At 43.5% G+C, this 24,421-nt stretch overlaps 1 protein-coding gene across 1 annotated transcript; it reads left to right on the plus strand.

Annotated features, from left to right (window-relative positions):
* The first annotated feature begins 613 nt into the window (after nt 1-613).
* On the plus strand, nt 614-23,703 carry onecut3a (one cut homeobox 3a). The gene is made up of 2 exons (XM_018728126.2): nt 614-1,895; nt 23,411-23,703. Exons 1-2 carry the CDS (start codon nt 863-865, stop codon nt 23,701-23,703), a joined length of 1,326 nt encoding a protein of 441 aa, XP_018583642.1. The 5' UTR covers nt 614-862.
* The last annotated feature ends 718 nt before the right edge of the window (nt 23,704-24,421 follow it).

Below are 24,421 nucleotides of genomic sequence, written 5' to 3' on the forward strand. Positions count from 1 at the left end.
AACCTGCACAAGTTTTGCTGCTAATATGCCCTGGCTGCACGACTCCGTCATGTTTAGAAGGCAAATTACTTATTAACCATAAAGATGCCTGTTTATCCTCTATGCCGGCGCCAGGTTAAGCAACTTTATCAGGAAAAACCAACGGAACGCGCCACTTATCCAAAAGTGGGCTTTGCTTCAGTATGTGGTAAGCTTACGTTTCCCGTCCAGTCGTTAAAAACGAACTGATAATGTTATCTGTACACAATGCATATTACATAAAATATTGGCCTGGGGAGCAAATCCTTTATTTTTGCTCAGTTTCCCATGGCAGTCGCGCTCCGTTCCCTCCCTGTCTTTGGCAACCAGGCAGCATCAGCCTGGGCTCAGTGGACAGGGGTGGGCTGTGACGTCACTCGGCCGGGAGGCTGAAGGACCGTCCCCACCCCCACGCCCACCATCTCCCCCCGGCCCCCCGACTCCGCGCAGTCCATGCATTTCCAACAGCAGCAGGACGCGGTGCGCGCGTACACGCACACGCGCCGGCCGCACGGTGAACGCACACACCCGACTCGCGCAGGCGCGCGCGCGCGATCGCGGAGGGCGGAAGGTAGCAAGAGCGCGCTGCAGCCGCGAGCCAGACGCGCGCGCGCACACACAGACGCACCGACCAACCAGACGTGCGCACGGCGGTCCGAGGCGCGGGTCCCTCACGGACGAACTGAAAAATCTTCTGAAAATGATGCTTAGCTGAGTGAATAGGGAGCGTTACAATCGATGGCGTGGCTTTGAATTCGTCTGAAATTTATCTGTGGACACGGAGGAGCGCGCGAGGGAGGGAGGCGGGAGAGAGAGGTGGGAGAAAGAGATCAGTCTTTCTGCGATGGAACTTACAATGGAAAACATAGGGAACCTGCACGGCGTGTCTCATTCTCATCAGACGGGCGACTTGATGAGCTCTCCTCACGCGCGGCAGTCCTCGGCGTCGCATCGGAACCTGGTGTCTCACGGGCGCTCGGCGATGGTGTCCAGTATGGCCTCGATCCTGGAGGGAGCCGGGGAGTACCGGGCAGAGCACGCTTTGTCGGCGCCCCTGCATCCAGCGATGACCATGTCCTGCGACTCCGGGATGAGCTTGAGCAGCACTTACACCACGCTCACCCCGCTCCAGCACCTGCCCCCCATCTCCACCGTGTCGGACAAGTTTCACCACCACCCGCACCCGCATCACCACCCCGCACACCAGCGACTCGCCGCCGGGAACGTCAGCGGCAGCTTCACCCTCATGCGGGACGACAGGAGCCTGGCGTCGATGAGCAACCTATACAGTCACTACCCCAAAGACATGTCCGGCATGGGGCAGCCATTGTCCCCGCTCTCTAACGGACTCGGCTCCTTGCATAACTCCCAGCAAGCGATTTCCGCGTATGGTCCCAGCGCCCACCTCCCGAACGATAAAATGATCTCACCGGGTGGGTTCGAATCCCACGCAGCGATGCTGACCCGGAGCGAAGACCCCCTGGCTCGAAGTCTGGGGGCGCACGGGGCTGGCATGATGACGACCCTCAACGGTATGCACCACCACGGCCACCCCCACTCTCAGGCCAACGGGTCCATGCTTTCTGAGCGCGAGAGGCCGACGGCTGTGGGTGGACAGGGCGCGGGGTCGGGGCAGGTGGAGGAAATAAACACCAAGGAGGTGGCGCAGAGAATAATGGCGGAGCTGAAGCGCTACAGCATCCCCCAGGCCATATTCGCCCAGCGGATCTTGTGTCGCTCACAAGGCACCTTGTCCGACCTGCTGAGGAACCCTAAACCGTGGAGTAAACTCAAGTCGGGCCGGGAGACCTTCAGGAGGATGTGGAAGTGGCTGCAGGAGCCCGAGTTCCAGAGGATGTCCGCGCTCAGACTGGCAGGTGAGTGAGGCGAGAAGGGAACTGACCCCAGAGCAGTCAGTACCAGACGGCACCGTGCGTGCGTCGGGGGAGACCGTGCATTACAAAGCCGATGCACGATTATAGAAAGAAAGGCTAGTGGTGTCACTTTGCGCGATTGTTTTGCGAGCGCAGGCAACGTATGTAGGAAAATAAATGATACAATGTCGTGCGATTTTAGCGATGTGATATTAATTTGTAATAAGTCATTTTCAGCTCGAGTTTCACATAACGCAGTATTTTCCCTACAACTATGTATGTGCGTTTTTTGCAAACCGAATTCTAAAGGTCATATTTGTGTTTGAAGCGTGTTCCCCCCCCCCACTCCACTCCACACTCCCTACCCCCACTAACCCTAACCCCCCCCCTCCCACCTCCCACACTCCCTCATGGGCTATCTTCACAGCGAGGCGCAAACAAGTCGAGTCTTAGCCGCGATACCCTGCGCGCGGGTCACGGGTGCGTGACCCTCCAATCGATCCTCGAGCTCCCAGCGTCCCTTTTAAAGTGGCGGGCGGATCGATGCTCCATTCGGATTCGAAAGACGGATCAGCACACCTGCGTCTGTTTTTAACACGTCTTTTGTACCACCGGTACATTAGTTCGCGCAGATCAACCTTTGTGCCACCGCTGTTGCAATCCCTCTGAAGCCTGTTGCGTATTAAAATGATCAAAAAACGGCTTTAAATCTAAATTCTCTCTCTCTCAGCTATTCATATTTTTAAGTAATAATCATGCAGATGTGGAAAGGTGTAATATCGGATGTTAAGTGATTTTAATAATAACAATCAACAGTCCAGTGGAGATCATCGACATGCGTTCAGTGTCGTTTCTGATGTGCACTAAAATTCACATATTATTTATGATGACATGTCAAGTAATAAACGGCGTTATTTTTTTCCATTTACATATAACGAAAGGTATGACGGTCCGTTCAAGTAGCCACACACAAGGACAAATTCTCAACAATAATTTAAAAGAACCCACTTTGAAATAGCACTATATTTATTATGCATCTAAAAAACGGAGTAGCACTTTATAAAGGGGTCCGCATTTATTTTCTGAACAATAACAGTTTCCTCCTTCCTAGGCGTAGTAAAGGTGTGTAAGATGAATGCCAGACACTGATTTTTCTTTCGGTATGTTGTGAAGTAACGCAAATGGAGGAGACATTAGAATGTGGATATTGCCTGTAAAATGAGATGAAAAGGTCATCGAACAATTTTTTTAAAAATAGTCAAAAAATGAAAAGCGAGGCTGTCAGAAATCCACTAATATTTTTGTTTGGGATGTGTGTATAGTGAGTGTCGTGGACGTGAACATCGGTCGTATCTCAAACCATTCTGTGGTTTTGACAAGTCATTAATTAAACCCTTCATGACTGATTTATTTGGAAAACAATACGAGTTTGACACATTCGACCTAATGTGCATTTCTCAATCAGTATACTATGTCATCAAAACTTCTAATAATTTTCTTGAAAAGGATCACGGACATGACGGCAACAGTGTGTGCAGACAGAAAAGCTCCCTCACTAAATCTGTGATGTGTGTGGTGTTGTGCTGGGTGTAAAAATTGGAGGTGGAATAGATAAAAAAAAAAAAAAAAATAGTGGCTTCAAGGGCAACTGAAGATTGAGGGAAGAGACGTGGGCACGAGTAAATAGACTGACATAAAAACGGCGCTGGTGCACAAAGACTTTTTCCTGTGCATTTTTTTTCTCACCTTATTTGCTTTCTTCTCCATCATGCGTTATATCTATATGCCGTATTTCAGCAGACGGTTCAATTAAGCAGGTATAGTGGCATATTTTAGTTCCAGTCAATGCCCTATTGAAAAGCGCTTAATGGAATGTAAATTGTTCCTTTGCGCATTTACAGGGCTTCTTCTAAATAAAGATTTAAACACTCCCCACAATTGTCTCTTTAAGTACCGTTGCTGTTAAACCTAATTGGGCTGCAGGCTTTTATATCCTCTTCTCAACAATAAAAGGTTGCCAGTTGCTGTGCGGCATTCAGAAAGAGCAGGGAGCCCTGAGTCCTCTCATTGAATAAATGTGCGTTTCTTATGAGTGTGTGTGTGTGTGTGTTTGCATGTGTCGGAGGGGCACAGGGAGAAACAAAGCAAAAAACTGCGAAAGAGCATTCTGCTTTATACGCTGCTTTTAAAACCTTGCCAACAGTGTCAATACGCACACTAAAACAATTTAAGGTATTAAATGAATAAAACTATGTCTGAAACTGAATTTTGGTTCAACACTCTTAAGTACAATAAGTTGGACATGCATTCTAATTTCTCATATAGATATTTGCCAAATGTTGAAATTAAGGCAATAAATCAAATTAAGGCATGCATATAAGGCATACATATGACTACATATATATATAAGATATAAATTTATATATATAATTACATATGTAATATATATAATAGATATATGTATATATTATATTTTACACATATGCGTAAGATATATAATATATATAAGTGTAAGTTCAATAATACAGTATATATGAGTATAGAAGTATATCAGATAAGCCACGATAGCAATGAAAGGCTCCTAACTGATCAAAATGCACACCGACCATCTTCTATCTGGCCTGTTTTTCTCACTAAATAAAAGGAAAACATGTTTTTCCAAATATCAGAACCGTGACTACAATCAGGCTGTGGGATTGTAAAGCCTGGTGCTGCTTGCTGGGGATTGTATGTGTTGTTTGCTGGGGAAAACAGCTTATCCGCTGTTATCAGTGGAAGGAATACGCCAAGGCTTGCGTTTTAAACAGGGGGGTTGGGAATTCTTGCTCTGCTACCTCAATCAATAACTTCAAATTACTATTCTGAATTCATCACAGTCATACAAATCAATTTCTTTGGCTTGCCTTCCTTATGTATAAATGGCAGCTCCGCACTAAAACCCGCACGTATGCAAAGCAAGGACTTTCTTAAAGAGCCTTGACAAATAAACACATTTAGTTTTAAAAAATGTATATGTATATAATATATATATATAGATACATACAGTGTATATATATATATAAAATGCATGGATTGAAATTTCCAGTATTCTAAAAGACGAGGAAGCAATAGGGTCCGCGCGTGGAAGCGCTCGCGCGCCTGTGCGTGGGCCGAGCAGGCCCAGTCGGAGCGGATTACTCACCTGCGCAGAGCGAATTCGTTGCGCGTGCACGTGTGAGCGAAGTGGCACGTGCGGGACGGTGCGGAGGAGCGATCAAGCTAACCGCGCTGACAGCCGTGCAAATGGAAATTCACGAGTAATGCCGGGTCCGGCCTAGACCGAGGTTCGAACATAGATAGATGCCTCTCGTGTGTCCGTGAGCGATTATCGCCTCTTATCACGGAACGGTGTGTGATGTGGCGCGGCGCGCAACTGCAGTAAGAGTTCACAAGTGTGTGTGTAGCAACATTCTGAACTTTACAAAAACGTTCAGACCCCCTCCTCTGTCTAAAATCAGCCCGCTTGAAATCGAATACAGCGGCCTGGCAGCTTAGCGCTTGGAGTTACTGACCCAAAAGGTAGCAGGTTCGAATCCCAGCTGTAGTGCCGTTGAGCGAGGTTCTTACCCTCAACTGCTCCAGTAAAGCTATGGTAAATCCCACCGGAGGCAGGCGTCAGATGAATGAATAAGTGTAACGGGTGGTGAAGCGTGCTCAGCTCAGGGGTAACCGGGAGAGGTGACCGGTTAAAGGAGCGGTAAAGCACGTGGACGGCGAACACGCTGCTCCGCAGAGGCCCTTAAAGATTGCATTAACGACGAAAACCCATTCGTCTCTGCATCTCTGTTGAATTCCACACTCCATCTCAATGTATTTGGGCGGGTCGATAAAAAACAGTGATCGATAAGGATAGCCAGTGCATCGATCAATTATTCCGGCTCAGCACTCTCTCCCACAGGACGGGACTGCCCCGTGGTGCGCGCGCGGGGCGATAGACAAAGGGGGCGCGATGAGCGGCGCGAGGCGGGGATGGACAGCAGTGAAGGACGAGAGAGGATGATGATTCTCGTGTCCTGTGTCGCGCTTGTAGTGTCAAATGTGGACGTGACCTCGGACTGCGCGGTTAACACAGTTCACACACACACACGCACGTGGTTCATGTCATCAACGACGCGGGAGTTGCCGCACTTAATAGAATCACTTGTCGGCAAATGCCGAAGCCTCACCGTCTGCTGCCAGGAAGCATCTCCAGGGCACAAATTCTGCAGTTACTTTGAGTCAAACTCCATTTTCACTATTACTCGTCGAGTATATTGTTGATAAGATTAGTAAAGATTTGTTTTCCAGGTAATAGCCGTGTAACGTTATAAAAGATTTGAGCCGAATCAAATAAATCTATCAGTCAAAAGTAATGGTAATTAATTACTATGTGCAGTAGAACATCGGGTGAATAAAGGTGTGAATATTTATGTAACGGAACAGGTTACGTCAGTGGTTGCAAGTCTGAATTCAATCAGAATAATCAGATTATTTCCCCTTATTGGTTTCATGTTTTATATATATATATATATATGGGAAATGGGTTATTCTGCCCTGATTTCTCCTCCAAAGGGTGTTTGGATTGCAGAAACCCACCCCCATTCTCTCTCAGTCTTGTTCCCCACTGGCTTGTTGGACCGTCATGCAACGCGCTGCTCCATCCTGGGGTATTTGCCCTCTCCAGTAAACAGGAGATCGATAATGTAGCCGTACCTATAACGCCAGACCTCGTTATGCTGAGTAAATAGGGTTGTGCTGCAGTATTGTCAAAAGATTGGTAATATTTCATGTCATGAAATGCCAAACAAAGGCAATACGCATTATACAGCATGCTTTACTTGCCTATTATTCCACTGATTAGCAATTAAAAAAAAAAAAAAAAAACAGTGGGTCCGTTTTCCTAAAATCATCGCGGCGTCCTGGTGGGCACCAGGCAGTGTAGTGTTTATATTTGTTAGCTTTCAATCAGGAGGCTGTGGGTTCGCATCCCACTACTGCTGTATTAAGGTTGTTCAATTGCTCACCCAAGAATAGTGCTTAAGTATGCAGGTCATTGCTCACCCCGCTCATCTAAAATTGTAAATGATCCTGGACGAAGGGATCTATAAAATGTATGTTAGTAGCAATAACCAAGTTAATAGACTTTTTATGACATTAATGCTGCGATGCTTTCTGGAACCGAACCCAGGACGAGGGACTGTTGCGCTGGGTGTGCGCTTCAAAATCGAGCCTTGCCGCATCTTCAGTTCACAGAGGTGTGAACAAAGCCACAGACGGCGGGGCGTCGACACGTGTGTGTGTGTGTGTGTGTGAGAAAAGGGCTCTTGACAAAGCCTGGGCGCGTGTGCCGCCACGCGAGGCCCCGTCTCGCCGTCCCCAGGGCAACGCCGTATCCACCCAAACAACGCAGATCCACGATGGTTTGTAACCAGTGTAAGGACCACTTTTCCCAGGCTATCCTGACGTGCTCATAGTCTTCAACTCGTGCGTACGGCAGCCTAGAGAAATGAAGAGCCCGCCCACTGATCACCTGGAAGCCCGAAACCCGAAAACGAGCATCCGGCGTGGGACGTGCCGTGGCGTGTGACCCGATCGCGGTCGTTATTGCAGAGTCCTGCGCTCAGGAGAGAGCTCTGGACACGTGAGCTGCGCAGCTGACCTGGGCTCAGCATCGCTTGACTCATCTCTCCAAGAGAGTCAGGTAGGGACAGGCTGCCCGGATGATCGATAGCAACTTTAATAATTGATAGGTGAGGGGGAGAGACAACGGGAGCCGTATGGCTGCGGTTACTTAGCGCATCCTCTGTAAGCAAAGTGTGTGGTGAATGTGTGGGAGAAACACGGACGTGTAGGCATCCCGCAATCTGCGTCACTGGAGCACCGAGAAGAAGGCTGCTTCGCCCCCCCCCCGCCCCCCGGGAAAGGTCAACGCGAGCGAAGGCTGATATTTCTAACAATATTTCCAAGAGAGCCTCTTTCCAGGATTGAGATGCTCATGCGAGGTCGTGGCGCCCTGTGAGTTCTGCGGGCTGCGCGACGGTTCGACGGCGAGAGGCAGGAGGCGCGCGCGCGCGCACGCGCGCGATCGCGATATAGATTGCGCTCGCGGAATACGTCGGTAAGGCAGATGTGACTCGCGGTGAATCGCTATCGATCTCCACCCTGCGCTTCCATTGCAGGAACGGGAAGAGCACGGAGCAGCCGAAGCCCACCCCCTGCTCGTGTACATCCCCCACTCCTGGCAATAACGGCACCCTTTCCGCGAGCGATTCGCGAAGCACGAAACACCCGAGAAGAGTATATTTCACACGTACAAGAGCTCAGCTCGCGCAGGGATTCTTCAGCGAGATGTCGCTCACCGTATTGCAAGAACTCGCCGGAGGCAGGAAGCCAGCACTTCGATCAGAATTCGGGAAAATTGTTCGTAATAACTATTCTGCACAATTAGCCACAGATTAATAATAACAGCAACACAATATGTGGAAAATATCGAATTGCCCAGGTTATGAATATAGACAGATGCATGCGGCGGTTTAGAGACGTTATAATAAACATATATAAGCATAAGGCTGTTTCATTTAATTAATTTCATTAAAACACGTTTGACAATGTTATGTGTAATTAATATTTTTAATATTAAGATTTTTTTTCAAGCGCCTCTCATGGGAGGGGGTAGCGGTTGTGAAAGGCGCCCTTTCTATTCCTATTTCATTTCATCATATTCATCATACCAGGCGGAATGGAAGAGTAATGATTTTTAATCAGAAGGAGCTCGATAAAAACAGGAGTCAGTTATTTCTTTCAAGAAAATATGTGACATTACTTCTCTTTTCAGTGGGGAGAGGACTTCTCATGCACTGTGCCCGAAAGAAGATGTGCAATGGTAGTGCAATAGCGGAATTTTTCTCAGTATTATAGTATCATATTGAAGACACGGGGCCTGCCTTAGTCCATCAATGTCTATTTAAAATTTATTCTAAATAAAGCAAGAGAGGCCCAAACAAAAGGCCTACCCCACATGGCCTTGTCTATATTTATCTATATGAGAGCAGTCTGTTGGCTTCCTTTTAAAAAAAAAAGTCTCATCACTGAAATCATAAACAGCTGAGAAGAGCAGCACGTTACGGCCTGCTTACTGCTGTATGCTCTTGCAAGAAGGCGCATTTAGTACTCGATCATGGTCCCAGGGTTTATATTTGTGCAATAATTGTATAATTAATTAAACAAATACTTTTGTTACTATCCCAACTGAAAATGTGGCAATGAAAAAATCAGGTAAACGCAACGGTGACTTTGGATTTCTCCCTGAAATTATTCAGGCTGTGTGTGAAGTGAAGCTGGAAAATATTCTCGTGGCTACAGCACAGTTCTGGCCGCTTTGGTTGAGTGCAACATCCCTTTTCATTCCGGCCTGTTCTGTTCAATGTGTACAGCGTCGTTCCAAGGTTTTTCCCGGTTCATTTGACATGGTATAATGTGAGAAGTACAGAAAGATAGGCTCCGGTAAAAAGAAGCACATGGAAAAAGTGCGAAGGCAACACAAGGAAGGAAATAAAACTCTGGAGTGGCAGCAGAGAAAAATCACGGGGGTTGGGGGGTGTCCAAGGTCAGCTGGCCACTCTCTCCTTCTGATAAGACTACATAATTTGGAGAAAATATTACGATTTTCTAATGAGTTCCAGGAGCGACCAGGTGGGTTTGTGGACTTGCCCTTCTCTGATCAGCAGATGGTTTCCAGCAGGTCAGGCAAGGCAAGTGGCAAGGGCTTTGAGACTCAGCCTGGGCATTAAGGAAAGTAATTTATGAAATATCCTTTATTTTAACCAAGAAAACAAATCTTCCCCAAAAACTTAACTGAATGAAACTCCTCTGTAAGTTAGTTAAACCCTATTGTTTATGATTATATAGCTCAACTGATTAGACATTGGACCTGCTTCTGTTTGCTCTTACGTTCAGCCAAAAGCAGCCGGTCCTGGAGAGGTTGAATGAATAAAAGAGGTTGACCGATGAGGCTAGATTTGTTGTCAGCAGCTCCACATAGAAATGTTACCGGCACGATGGTGCAAATGTGAAAAAGAAGAGGAGACCTCTATCTTCCCGCTTCGACCGAGGTTGTAAATCTCAGGACGCGGGCGTTGAAAGGCCCACCGTCTTTTCCTTTCATCTTGGCTCATTATAAGACACTCTTATTAGTAAAGGACCGATAATGGGCCGTCTGTGGAGATCTGAGAACAGGCCCTTGTGCGCCTCATACTTATAATCCAGAGAAATTTATTTTAAAGAAAAAAAATCAGAAATCATCCAAAGTGCCATCATTGGCACTTATTCTTTTTTTTTTTCTTTTTTACACAATGCTTGTGGCAGTAACAAATTGTTTAGCAGATGGTGAATAATTATTCCTTTTTGAGGACTGAGTTACACCACATCAAGTCAGAGATACATCGCCGTGAACTGTGGTCGGTCCTTGTTCATGTAAACTGAAGTGTGTAAAAAGATGAATCTGTGCAGTTCACTCAGATAGGATGAAAAGTCTTTACTGAGACACTGAATTTACCTTGTATTTTCATGCCTAGTAGTCAGGAAAAATGATCAAAAGAGTGAAAAGACTCATGAAATGCATTTCACTGTTTTTTTTTTTACTTGTAACTTTGTATAAAATATAGTTCAGACTTGTAAAGAATACACGCACAGGAATTGTGGTTTTCTGGGAGACTCGGGTCTCTTTCTTCCCACTGTAATAGTTTTTCTATGAAAAAAAACTAAAACAAAAAAAAAATTCAACTTCTTAGAGTACCGAACAAGATATTCAAGTAAAAATGAGAATATAAATTGAAGAGCTTATGTTTTTTTTCAGAGATAAAACTACGATAAAGCAATACATTATTCATTAATTTATTATTTACATTCGTAATCGACACGATTAATGATTAATTTCTTCTTCTTCTTCTTCTTATTATTATTATTATTATTAATTTTTTTTTTTTTTGCCTCTGAAAATGTGGCTGTTTCAGTTCAATTAGTTGAAATGAAAGGTAGGAACATTTAATGGAGCACATCGATCGGGACCTTTTTGTCCTGAAAGGACAGAGACACGGAGGGACCCGAGAGTGTGACTGATCAGTGGAGCTGAGACACGCGACACACACCGGGAAGGAGAGCCGCCGCTCGCCGCGCGCACACACACACACACACACACACACACACACACACACACACACACACACACAGAGCGTCACGGCAGTGGAAACGCGTACTTTAAATTACATGTACATGCATTCATTTCTCCAAAGCGACGAACATCTCATAGAAAATACAATGCATTCATTACATTAGCAGGAAGAGACACTTAGAATTTAATGAGACGTGTGATTCTTAAGTGCTGTTAGTTTCTTTCTTTCCACCATATGAATCAATGCTCATCACACAAGTAGCTGCAGAAAATTTTATCTGAATATCAACGATTCCTGACCATCTTCCTAGTATTTTTTTTTGAGATACATATAAATGAATACAGGAATAGCTGCGTGACAGTTTATCTGTTATTCAACAGTTATGATCTCCAAGTTATGGTGCATGAACATTTACACCTTACATGAACTTAGGAGATCACGGTTGAAGTGAGTGTGCAAGAGGTGAGTTTTCAGATCCTTTTCAAATGTGGACAGAGATTCAGCAGTTCTGAGTGAGAGGGGGAGGTCGTTCCACCACAACGGAGCCAGAACACTTCCATTCATTGCACAGTCACCTTTCAAAAACAGTCTTTTTCTTGTGTGTTTTTCCTTCACGTGTGTGTTGTACGTGTTACAAGTAAAATGCGGAGTCGGTGAAAAACGGCGAAGGTAAAGAGTGCTGTTGCCTAATAGCTCTGTGCGGGGGGTCTCCACGCTGCTTCGAAATGTCCCTAAATCTTGAGTAAATTGCGCAACACACTGAGATAATCTGCGCATCAGTTTATGTGTTTAAGCTGAATCTTGCCAGAATTCTGGGACAATTTCACTGAACGAGATAAAACAATATTGTCTGAGGACTTATGAAAATAAATCAGTGCGTGCAGCTCTTCTAAAAGGGAAGTCGTGTTGAGGGCTTTGTGCCCAGACCCAGGTGTGTACCATGGTACGATACGTGTTCAAGCATCGAAAGAGCATGTTTAACATTTCGCATTTTCTGTCTTTTTCCCGCTAATTTTCAAATTTTAGATACTAAAATGAAGTTATTTGCTGACAATATTCAACTGATTTTAGCAGCAGGACCAACGACCACGGTCTTATTTGCACTACTACAAGTATTACAAATAATACAATTATTTCTTACTGTTAATTGGTGTGGAGGTTTGATTATAGGTGTGTGTACATTAGATGGGAAAACGAAAATGGTCAAAAAGTAGTCATTTGATAGAAATTTTTGCTCTTTGAAGGCACAGAAATTTGTGTTAATAAAAAAGTAAAAATACACTAGAGCTCAAGTAAAAGTGTTTGTCTTAATGTAAAAACCTTGTTTCTATTATGTTTTGACTAAACTGATAAATGACTAATTGCAACTGCAATTTTCCCAGATAAACAAAATCTAATTTGGTAAATATAACCCTGCATATACTGGGTTGCAAAAGATTGTATTTTGTAAAATGTTCGATCCCTCTGTGCTACAGTGGACACTTTGCTAAAAGCTGACATTTTTTTTATGGATCACCTGGAATGAACATTTATATGGATGATTCTCACAAGACCATGGCGTAAATTGTAGGCAAACATGTAGCTGATCACACAGCATTATTGATGGATTTTTTTTAACTTACTAAATGTTCTGCTCTGAATAATGTGAGATTTCGTAGGCACTGCAATCACAAAGAAAAAGCATTTTCTGAAAAAGCTTATTCTTATGTCTGAATGGCAAAGCAATCAATCTGTAGGCTTTGCCAGTTTTTAAAATGCACCGGGTTCCTAAATGGGGAATTCTGCAAGAACTTTTTCACAATATATTCCAGCCTTAAACCGTTCCAGGCTTTGCACATATATGAATTTTATTTCGTTCACTCTGTATCATTTCTGATCTGAATAAGAATTATTTGGTCTGTTCTCTTCTACGGAATTTGTCTGAATAGCCAAAAATGATGGAACGTGTATAACAAAAACCTCATGAATGCCCTTGTAGATCAGAGCCACTTAGAGTAAAAGTGTGTTACATGATATCTGCACGACCCTTGAGCTAAATCACATTCGCCACGTTTCACTTTGCAAATCGGCATCGAAATATCACAGGCTTTGTATCTCTGGGCCTTGCATTTCGGTACATTTTCACAGTTCTTGTAATTGTGTCATTGTTGCTCACATTTTTGAAAAAGCATGAGAATGAAAGCATCTTGCCAGCTGACCAACAGCGATACGTAAAGGTCAAAATGCATTACAGTGAGTAATAACATCCATAAGACAGTACTTTACCACAGGCACCCAGCAGCTGATAGGTATAGGTGCAGCTAAATACATACACATATCTTCATTATACTGCTTTGTAAATAATTTAGGCTCTGTTCCTCTCGACTGAGTCTTCCCTATCCCAGCACCTTTCCGACCATTCATTGTAGCCACCCACGTATTTCTTGTCTTCATGGGCACACTGACGCCACTCAGACCACAAAGTCTATAGTTGTTAATAATAAACAGGTTGTGCCTCCAGTTCCAGTTATGTATAGTTAACATACAGTATCACCACAGCTATTAAGTCACGTTACGCTCACATGATTGTATCGCTCTCTCCTCAGATACAATTTCCCCAGAGTTCTAATCTTTACTTTGGCCTATATATGCAAATTAATAAAATAATCCACAGAAACTGCAAGACTGAACAGAAAATTGTAGCAGTAATAAATGCCTTAATGATACTGTGATGAATATGTCCTGTTGAGTTACACTGAACAATTTAACATTTGAGCAAAAATATAGGAAGATGTAAATTGTTTAATAATCTCCCAAAATGCCTTCATAATTATCATGCATTTTTCTTCAAACAAAATGCAAAAAGTTGTTGAAAAATCAAGCTAGCCTATTTATGGAACTTTAGCAAGCGTCAATAGAAATTCAGATAATTTTCTCGAAGCCGCATTGAAAGGAGAATTGCTATTTTTCTCTATAATGCAATAGATAAAGAAATGTAATTGATTACGGTAAATAGCATATTAAAATACTTTTAACAAATAACAATGAAATAAATTGATTTCAAAAGTCAGTTGTTTGCCTGGCATGTAGATGGAAAAGAATTTACAGTTTTCATATATTTAACAAGTGTGAAGTCTGAAAATACATCAGTGTGTTGTTGTGTGCGATAAAAGGTATGTATCAGGCGCAGTCTGGGATGTAGATGAAAACAATCCAATAATTGTAACTCAATATTCGTTCTGCCTTTATTGCTGAATTATACATTATACATTTAATCTACCTATTCAGGAAAAAATAACCGCAATAAGTTTTCCAGATGTCAATTTCAAAAAATTTCTGTTAATTTTTTTTCTAATAGTTCTTTTTTTTTTCTCACAATTTGGCTAGTTTTGGTCTTCGAGGTGTTCTGGAGTACATTCAAAGGAGTTTTCAGTTATCGTGTTGTCATGTAAAAAATTTTGTACGACTAAAATATAACTGACCGAGGTATAAGAGAGTGCTTTTGCAGATGAAAACTGAGTAAAAGACTGAAATGAACACTGCCAACACAGCTAGCATCTCTCCATATAGTTTAGCTGTTTCGGTTTAAAGACTGAAACTATAACTAAATCAGAACATGGTGACAACATTAACACTGCATGTATAGCACCACTCACCTCCATTTGCTGAGAACAGCAGATTTAACCCCAGCAGGATCGACCTTTGAAACGATTAGCAGAGCCTGTTTAGCTGATAAAACTGTTCACCAACCCATAAATCACAGCAAAGAAAGGAGGTAAATCAATGAGTGATAGCACATTAAGGAAAAAAGTTTTAGCCTAGTACTTGAAAATGTTATATCATATACAAGTGGAAGAATCATGATACATGCAAACTAATCAGTAACCAAAAGCCATCATTGCTCTTGTATCTCTGAAATGTACACTACACTGCATTTTTATTAGAAAGGCAAACATTTGACTGAAAGCAAGTGTGCACATTCTCAGATACAAGCTCACTGTCATCCACCCACTCACATAAACTCATTCACACACATATACTTGTGGGGATTTCACATTGATTCCTACTTCAGTATAATAAACGATTCTTTAGTCCACCCCAATGAAATGCAAAAAGTTATTCAAGCTGATAATAAAACAAGTACTTTTGCGGGTGAAGTTTTTCCATTTCTTTAAGTTGGCTGAACTTTTGAAAGAGGGTATGGTTTTGCAGGGACATCCCTGCAGTATCTGTTATTCTAACCTTAATATTCAAGTGATATAAGGAAGGAAAAACAAAAGAGTATATACAAACACCCCCACTCCTACACTGACTCCCATTAAGTGGTAACCCAATGGTACTGATGCTGTGCCCTGCACTATGGACCTATTCGAGGGCTCTTCCTTGCAATTCAACAGGTTATCATATTGTTATTACAGCTTATTGTAATGTATAGCACATTATGTCTAAATGTTAAGGCACTGAAGCATTTGATTTCTGCACTGATTACATGTTATAAATAGTCTAAAAATGTGAACAGGTGCAGAAGCAGCAGACTAAAAGCTCTCTGCTAATATGACTGGCATGATGAGATTTTTAGATTTTTTTTTTAAACACTGTAAAAAATAAAAGAATACATCACAGGTTGAATAAAATTAAGGATGAAACAAAGAAATTGTTTCAGTGCACAATAAAGTAACATGGACTACTAAATGGAGCACCAAAAGTCTATTCTCCCCATCATGCAAGGCCTAGATCTTTGCAGAGCCCTCGGGCAGATGTTGCTAGATTGCCTGCCCACCCGATGGAATTTTAGAAAGTGATGCATTATGACATGTTAAAAGGGGGGGGGGGGTCCAGTATTCAAATGGTGAAAAGCAACTGACCAGATTGTCCTCTGCCGTTACTATTGTAGCCAAAAATGTCAGTAAAGGCAAGTCTTCTGTCTGCTTTTTTTTCTCCACCGTGTTACATAATTCTGTGTGGATGTCATCATTCAAAAGTGTTCACTGCAAACACAGTAAATAGAATTCAAACTCAGTCATGATGGGTCAGAGGCCTTAAGACCGCGAGTGCAGTTTTTGGGGTTTCTTGCATTACACACAATCCGTGACCGAAAATGCGGTGCGTAAGGCCGCGGGACAGCTACCGCGGTAAAAACTGATTCACAATGTTGAGAACAGAAGAAAAATTGTGCAGAGATTCATGCGCACATGTGTCCTGAGCTCTGGCGACGGGACGTGGAGCTCATTTTGCACTTGGGTGCGTGACAGCAACTCTTCCTCCACCTGCTTAAAGCATGCGGTGTGTTGCGTGAAGGCCCAGCCTGATGATCTGCGTGTTTTTGGTATACGATTTTCATCTCATGTGCTCTGTTCACACCCTGGGGGTGCTGCCAGGGAGGGAGGCTGACGCCCTGCCTGTTTCTCGCCTGCAGTAGTCCGGCCCGTTGCGGGGGAGAGTCGCACCGCACCCAATTTCACATCGATCCCAGGCAGAGCGGTGGGCTGCACGGTGCGGTTAGTTAATCGATTCCGTTCCCCCTGCAGCTCCGGCAGGGCGCGCACCCCCCCCCAACCCCCCACCCACCCCTACCACCAACCCACCCCCCTCCCCCGGCTCCATCACCCTCCCAAACACACAATGGCTGCATGCATATGTAAATAGTCAAGACTTTTTTTTTTTTTTAAAAAAAAAAGTTCCCCCCAAATCCTGCGTCACGTGCATTTTAATAAAACCGAAAATCGCCCGGAAGAATATTTAATATTCAATTCAAACAGTGGCGGAGGTGCAACACATCGCAAGGTGGAGGCGGGACTCGGCTTCTCTTAGACAGGCGCTGGATGCAAGAGCAGCTTATCGACTCCTTCACACAGCGTCTGTTCCCACATGTGTCCGCCGCGCGCTCCTCGCTTCCTCTCGATTGCGTCACAGCCGCCGTGACCAATCAGAGGCGAGAATCGATGGACTCAAGGAAAACCTCGATGGCAGCCGAAATGCTCGAGTGCAGACCGACTGCAGCAATCAACGGCAAGCATGTAAATATGAGCCTGATTAATTTTTTAAGTTTCGTATCGGCACTTGAGTGCTCTGTCACATCCAGTCCTTTGAGAAATGCCGGTGCCTTCGAGAGAAAGTAGAACCTGGTGACAATAATGATGAGAGCAGATCACGCTGCTGCGCTACAACCTGCAATTATTACACATCCAATCAAAGTGTTTCTCTTATAAGTGAATAGGAAAAATGTAATAAAAAGTTATAAGAATCAACGCAGAGATTATTCCGTGTTCTGGCAGGAAGTAGAATTTATGGGATTCCACACACACACATACACACACACACACACACACATACACGCACGCGCAGAGTGCGTAAGTATTTCTATTTTAAAGACTAGTCTGTTCATTCTCGAACACTATTCTTCCTTTCGAATCGGTTCATGCATGTAATACATTCTTGTTTCTCCTGCGATTTGAATGAATGCCCCTTAGTGTCGCTTTTTCTTGGCCCGAACGAAACGGTCCGCTTGCCACACTGTGACGATCAATTTATTGTTAGTAAGCCACTACATTTAGCAATGAAATTTAGGGAAAGAAAGTGCTTACTCTACATTATTTCCAAGTGAGAAGCAGATGGAAAGTGGAAGCGGCTGGTACCTTATTAAAGGACGCAGGGTGTAAATGTCAATGGGGCCATTGTACACCACATTTACACTTATTTACTATGTAACAATGTAACAGTATGAGGGATGACGATACTATTTGATATAGCCTACTTTCAAAATATTTTGCATCCACAAAGTACTGCACTGAGTCCCACATCTCGCATTTCATTTCCATGCTGAGTGTGTGTGAAAAAGGTGCAGATGGTCTGACAGACTGCAGTAAGTGTGTAATAAGACTCTGATTTAAGTGTCCAGGGTGATAATGACCACTTATGTATCGCCTCACAATCAACAGAATAATTCTCAAACATTTGCTGTTTTCTTAGAAGAAATATCTATTTATATCCACTTGGGGAGGAGCGGTGGCGCAGCGGGTTTGGCCGGGTCCCGCTCTCTGGTGGGACTCTCGAGTCCCGCTTGTGGTGCCTTGCGATAGACTGGCGTCCCGTCCTGGGTGTGTCCCCTCCCGCCCCAGCTTTGCACCCTATGTTGCCGGGTTAGGCTCCGTCTCTCCGCGACCCCGCTCAGGACAAGCGGTTTCAGTGTGTGTGTGTGTGTGTGTGTAAATAATACTGCCATGTTGTTATTGTCAGCATATTTAGTTTCACACTACATGCACGTTTGCACAATTTCTTACTCACATTTCCCCGGAAATGTCACCAAATATAAGGTGTGCTACCAGAGATTCATGAAAAAAGAGCAATAATTAATTAACAATAGGCTAATATGAATGGGAAACATTTGAAATAGGGGGTGAAGGACGCTGCTAAAAGAGGTCCAATCCTAAAGTCTGTTTTTTTTTTAAAGATCTGAAACCTAGTTTCCTTCCGATTAAGGCTTTAAATACAGTAACTCTGATTTTACATATACAAGGTTATTCTGCGTATTGTAAAAAAAAAATAGATATATCAAGACAATTAAAATAGTTTTTCTTGTAATATTACTTTAAAATACAGCATCTTACGCGTTGTAAGCCGCAAATCCGCAGCCTTAATTGTTCCCAAGAGGGAATTATTCTAAACATGTGCAGTTTTATAAACTTACATCCAGAATGGCTTTCTTAAAGCGACCGGCTGCTGGGCTACTTTGAGAGTAGTTGGCTCAGCCATGGCATGAACCTTATTTATAAAGCTTCTTTGTATGTGGCTGAAAATGGTTCAGTTTTGAAGCAATATTGGACTTGGCTCAAGTGTGTGTATTATTAATAACATGTAGAGCCTCACACAGAGCTGCATTCATAAAGCGGATAGATGCGGCACATCACTGGTGTTTCTGGTGAAATCATTTGTTTCTTTGTACCAAATAGGTTTCTGCGCAGAGAATCCGGTGGAGTTTGGGGACTGGATTTTAGTGCAAATCCCAGGAGAGGCGCTACTGAAAATCCAAGTTGCATAGAAAGATAGAAAGTCCTCTAATGAAAATGTGAACAGCTGTAAATATAATAACGAATAAATAATAAGGTTTATGAGAACAAGAAAACAGACGCTGCTGGGATCATTTCACCGTCTCGATGTGAGACTAAAGAGGAGAACTTGTTGACCACAGTTGAACAAGTTATGGCTGTTGTGTAAAACGCCTCGAAGCAAAAGTCGTTGCAAGGAAACATACATTATGTATTAAATTATCAGTATATTAGCACCAATTCGCCCTCATTACATTAAGAACATCGAGTTAGGAGGAGCAGTTACTCAGAGTTCGGAAGGCATGGCAAAAACCCCGCGGCTTGAATTTAATAAATATTATAGGTCAATCGATATGGAGACAATCAATCTGTAAGCAACAGAAAAGAAAAGAGGAGAGGAGAGAAGAGGAGAGAAGAGGAGAAAAGAGGAGAAAAGAGGAGAAAACACACAGTGGGAGAGAAACCGAGTGGCTGGAGGTACCGAGGTGCCGAAAGGGCTGCAGGTGGACCGGGTCCATCCCGGGACTCGACCGGCCCGTTATTTGCGCGCGTGGCGCCGAGATTTCTTCCCATCATTATGATACGGACGTGGCGTGTTTCTCGATCTCCCTCTTTTAAAAGGATCATCTTGTCTCGTGTTAGAAGAGCGCGACACTCGCCTTCCTGCTTTTGGCCACAGACGGGCAGGTTTAGGAGATTCGCGTCTTTTCTTTCCACGCCACGCCACGGGGTGTGAACGTGTGCGTGTTAACCTGCCGCTCAGGTGCTCCTCTTCCCCAAACCGTGCTGCTCTCCCACGCCTCAAAGAGAGGCATAATTACAGTGGAAAACCGAATTTCACACACCAATTATTCAGCAATCGATCCGCGACTATCGATTATTAGGGTTTTCCTTCATTCTCACGACACGTTAGAGAGAATATTAACATTCAAAGGGGTGGAAAAGAGCGTTCAGGGTACATTCTTCTATCGTTTTACACACATTTACTGCTGCTTACAGCTTTATTTAAATGTTGGTATATATATTCTACGTTATATGTTTCCTATAGTAAACTTAAAATAAATCAGTGTATTCATTTTGATGGAGAATTTCATGACGAAACGAAGAATGTTCCTTATTTCATATTACATCTTATAAACGGGGGTTGCAAATACTTTCCAAAAGACATTTTTGCAAAAATAAACCCGAATAAATAATTTCAATTCAGCGCGACACGAAATGTGTCCTCAAAACGCGTGAAAGCAAACGGTTCCACACAATAGAATAGAGGCATAAACGTGTCACGTGCTCTTTGATGTTTATTATACTCCATGCAAATTCAGGAGCACTAATGAAATAAATAAAATGAACGAAATAAAATAAAACAGAACGTATAGGAATCGACCTTCGTAAACGCTGTAATTTGCTGTTGCTACTTTCATCATGTGAGGAATGCTGAGGGGCTCTTTGTGGCTCTGCTTTGTCTCCAGCGCTGTAGCTCTAAAAGCTGCAATGATCGATTTTCTTCTTTTCTGCGGCTCGCCTGGTTCTGTAATCACCCCCCCCCCAAAACCCTACCCCCACCTCCCAATCGATCACTATCGATTACAGAACCCTGTCGCTGCTGCCGCCTCGGCGACGCGCTGGTGACACCTAGCGGCGGGGTTAATATCAAACGAGAAGGAGCGGCTGTTTCTCAGATTTATATTCCACAAAACATCATTTTCAAAACGAAAAACATTAAAGACATATGTATATATATCTTTAATATTTTATATTTATATGCTTAATATTTTATATGATTTTTATATATAAATACAGTATATTATAAGCAAATATATATAATAAACTCTATTTCTATATAAAAATACAGTATATTATATATGCCATTCTATATACAGTATATACATTGTATATATAATAGTACAGTAAAAGTATAGGACACAATGATATATATATATATATATATCATTGTGTCCTATAATTTGGTCTGTATGTAACACTGAGTACAGAATCACGTTATTTCTCGCGTCGCAGATTATCATTTACTGATTAAGAATTATTTGTAATACTTTGAAGGTGAAAAAGTGTTTCCGCAGCTGCACACTGCATGAATTTTTAATTATGTTCACATAGATTGGCTGAATGGAGGTCACTCATTATTACAATGCAGGCTTTATTTCTTACATGCAAACATCATCATCCCCCATAGACTCACAAAGAGGACAGCTGCACCGCCAGTGATAAGGAATAAAAAAATGAACAAAAGCAAAAAGAACTTGCTATAACCGTTTTAAACTGAGAAAGTGGGGGCAATAGAAGCAAACCTGTAACCATGGAAACAAGCTATGAAAAAAAAATTAAGGCATTTCTTAACTGAGGAAAGAGTCTTGGTACATAATTATCATGTGTAGGAGTTTTGTAGGTATTGTAGCCCACTGGGCAATCAGATCTTTTAAGCTTATATGTGATTTTATAGTTTATACACCCAAATAATTTTCATGAAAAGAACAACACAGGCCTGGAAAAAAATGGAAGAAGTGAAAAGAAAACGTCAATTTTACATAAAAACATCAATGTAATTTTTTTTTTTTTTTTAATTGCAGAGTATTCAGCACATACAGAACATTTGGCTGAATAACACTGAGTATTCTGGCATTATAAGGCCCTAAACACTTTGTAGTTTGATGAATGATCCATAACTTATATAACATGGCAGTCAGAAATTTCTCCTCATTCGTTATTCATGGATTAGATGATTGGATTTTACCTCTCATCGAAACAAAAATAATTAAAAAAATGCAGTTGCATCACAGAGGTGGAAAATCAAGACTTTATTTTCATCGTTATAACTGTTTGCAGAAATAGGGCAGGCTGAGGTATTATTAATATTGTTGTTGTGGTCAAAAATAACTATAATTTCATGGCAATTTTTCATCTTCCATATAAATAAAGTTAATGAGTGCTGCTACAGTTTTGAAATATAAAAATGACAGATGCTTACAGAAGGGCTTTGGGTGGCAGCCATACAAAAATGTCAGCGGGAAGGGAGACTGTTGGGCTCTGGTCCACTATAATTCAACAGCAGCAGCGTGATCTGGCTGCCTATTCGGCACAATTAGACGTACAAGAAAAAACTGAGGGAAGACCTGGGAACCCAAGATGATGGAAAGCCTGTGTGAGTTGCGCATTAGAATAACGGATAGCTTTTAGAGGCGGAAAGGCCGTGCGACGTTGACGTCTGGGGACGCGACAATCCACTAAACAAGAGGCTCTAAGATGCACATTAAAGGGCCAAAGATAAGGAGAGAATTATCATATTGAATAAGGGGCTATTATAGGATATAGATACTACTAGAGAATACAGGATCTACAGCAGGAGAGAAGGATAGACATCAAAATGAGCATGGTACTGTGGTACTGAGAGAGTATGAAGGTGGTGGAAAGGAGAGAGCTGGGAAAAATACAACAGTGAGACGAACCCAGCAAGGAAATTCTCCCCCATCCTCTCATAAACAGTTGTCCATTTCTTGCTGTCTAGTACTTCACAAAATATTCCTTTGCTGTGTTTGTCTTGTCTGATGTTGCCCCCCCCCCCCCTCCCCGCAATGTCAGGGGTACCTTTCTTCTGGGGTATACAACACTCAGAAGAAGTCAGCAGGGGCAACACTCCAGTTTGTTTTACAGGCAGTTAAAAATAACAGCTTAGAGCTCATCGGGCATCCTCCCAGCATCCCGTGTTTGAAGCAGCAAACCAATAACCTGCTGGAGGGTATTTTGACCTTAGTCCTGCTGGAATACCCTCCAGTGCCCCCAGGGCCTTCGGCAGGACAGGTTAATCTCTCGCTCTCTCTCTCTCTCTCATACACACAGACGCAGACACACACAAAGAGCCCAGACACTCTGCTCCCTGCAACGCGGTCACTCGGCTTTCTATTGTAGCCCAAACATCATTAATATTGAATCAAACAGCCGTTTCAACCGCTAGAACGCTGACCTTACACACCCTGGAGTACCTCTCTGCCAACTACTTCTTTGTCTGCTCTGACTAGTTGCTTTGGTCAAGGAACCTGTACGAGAACACTGTTCAGTCCTGAAAAAAGCTGCATGACGTTAAATAAAATTTCCTACCAAGGCAAGTGCTGGGGGTTTGCTGTAAGGCATGCGGAGAGAAGGGGAAAAATTGTTACGCTAAGTTGATCATTATTGAATGTTTGTCTTCCTTCCTTCCCTCCCACCCTCCCTCCCTCTATCAAACTCTTCATGTAAAAATGTTGCAACTATTAATTTTCTCTCACATCATTCTCACCTTCACCCCACCCTCAAGCCTGCAAGCGGAAGGAGCAGGAGCAGCACAAGGACCGCAACATGGCACCCAAGAAGCAACGGCTGGTCTTCACCGACCTGCAGCGCCGCACGCTCATCGCCATTTTCAAGGAGAACAAGCGGCCTTCGAAAGAGATGCAGATCACCATCTCGCAGCAGCTCGGCCTGGAGCTCAACACCGTCAGCAACTTCTTCATGAATGCCCGTCGACGCTGCGTGGACCGCTGGCACGATGAGCACGGCACGAGCCCCGCCCAGCCGAGCACCTCGGCCACTACCTTCTCTAAGGCCTGAGAGGGCTGCCGGGAGGGGAAGGTCAAAGGTGCAAAGGGGAGGGTGCTCTCATGCGCCTCTTTTTCTAACACATTCGTGCAACACAACATAACAGGCACTCTTAATCCTAGTTCCGAATTCCCCCAGTTGGAGTGCTGCGGGGAAAAAAAAAAATTAAAAAAAAAAAAACAACAACAACAGATACACAAAAACAGTTAGGTTCACACGAGGACAGCCTCACGTTTTTATTCCCATGTCCATTTCGAAGGACCGGGGCATCTAAAACATCTAAGTATCGTCTGAAGTTCCGTTGATTCCGAACCTAAAATTTTGCTTAACTTAGCCTCTGCGGCGGAGCTGGGCTTGGCCTCACCCACCTGCTCCACCGGTTTTTGCTGACGCGCTTCCTGTATGCTGGAGGTATAGGAAACCGAGGAGGCAATAAATGTCACAGCATACACTTTTTAACCGAAAGCAGTCACGAGAATTTGGAAGTGCGCAGCAGGCAGCGGCCGAGCAAACTTGACAGCCCTCCCCGCCTACTTCTCTTCCACAAAAGGCATTCCCTGGTGGCCGTCCGTTTCAAAGAGGCGCCTGGATCTCACAAGAAAATAACGGATCGAAAAATCAATTAGCGCAGACACAGGCCTTGGCCCTCCTTGAAGGCGAAACGGGACACATGTGCAACACCGAAGACGCTGAGGTCTGCCCAGCCCAGGTCTACATATATTTTTTGCAC

The sequence above is a fragment of the Scleropages formosus genome, chromosome 9, assembly GCF_900964775.1.
Source record: "Scleropages formosus chromosome 9, fSclFor1.1, whole genome shotgun sequence".
NCBI classification, from domain to species: Eukaryota; Metazoa; Chordata; class Actinopteri; order Osteoglossiformes; family Osteoglossidae; genus Scleropages; species Scleropages formosus.

Excerpts from the sequence above, each read along its gene's own strand:
- onecut3a (XM_018728126.2), top strand. The coding sequence starts at position 863 with ATGGAACTTACAATGGAAAACATAGGGAACCTGCACGGCGTGTCTCAT. Across the intron at positions 1,896-23,410 it reads GTCCGCGCTCAGACTGGCAG|CCTGCAAGCGGAAGGAGCAG; the intron begins GTGAGTGAGGCG and ends CCCACCCTCAAG.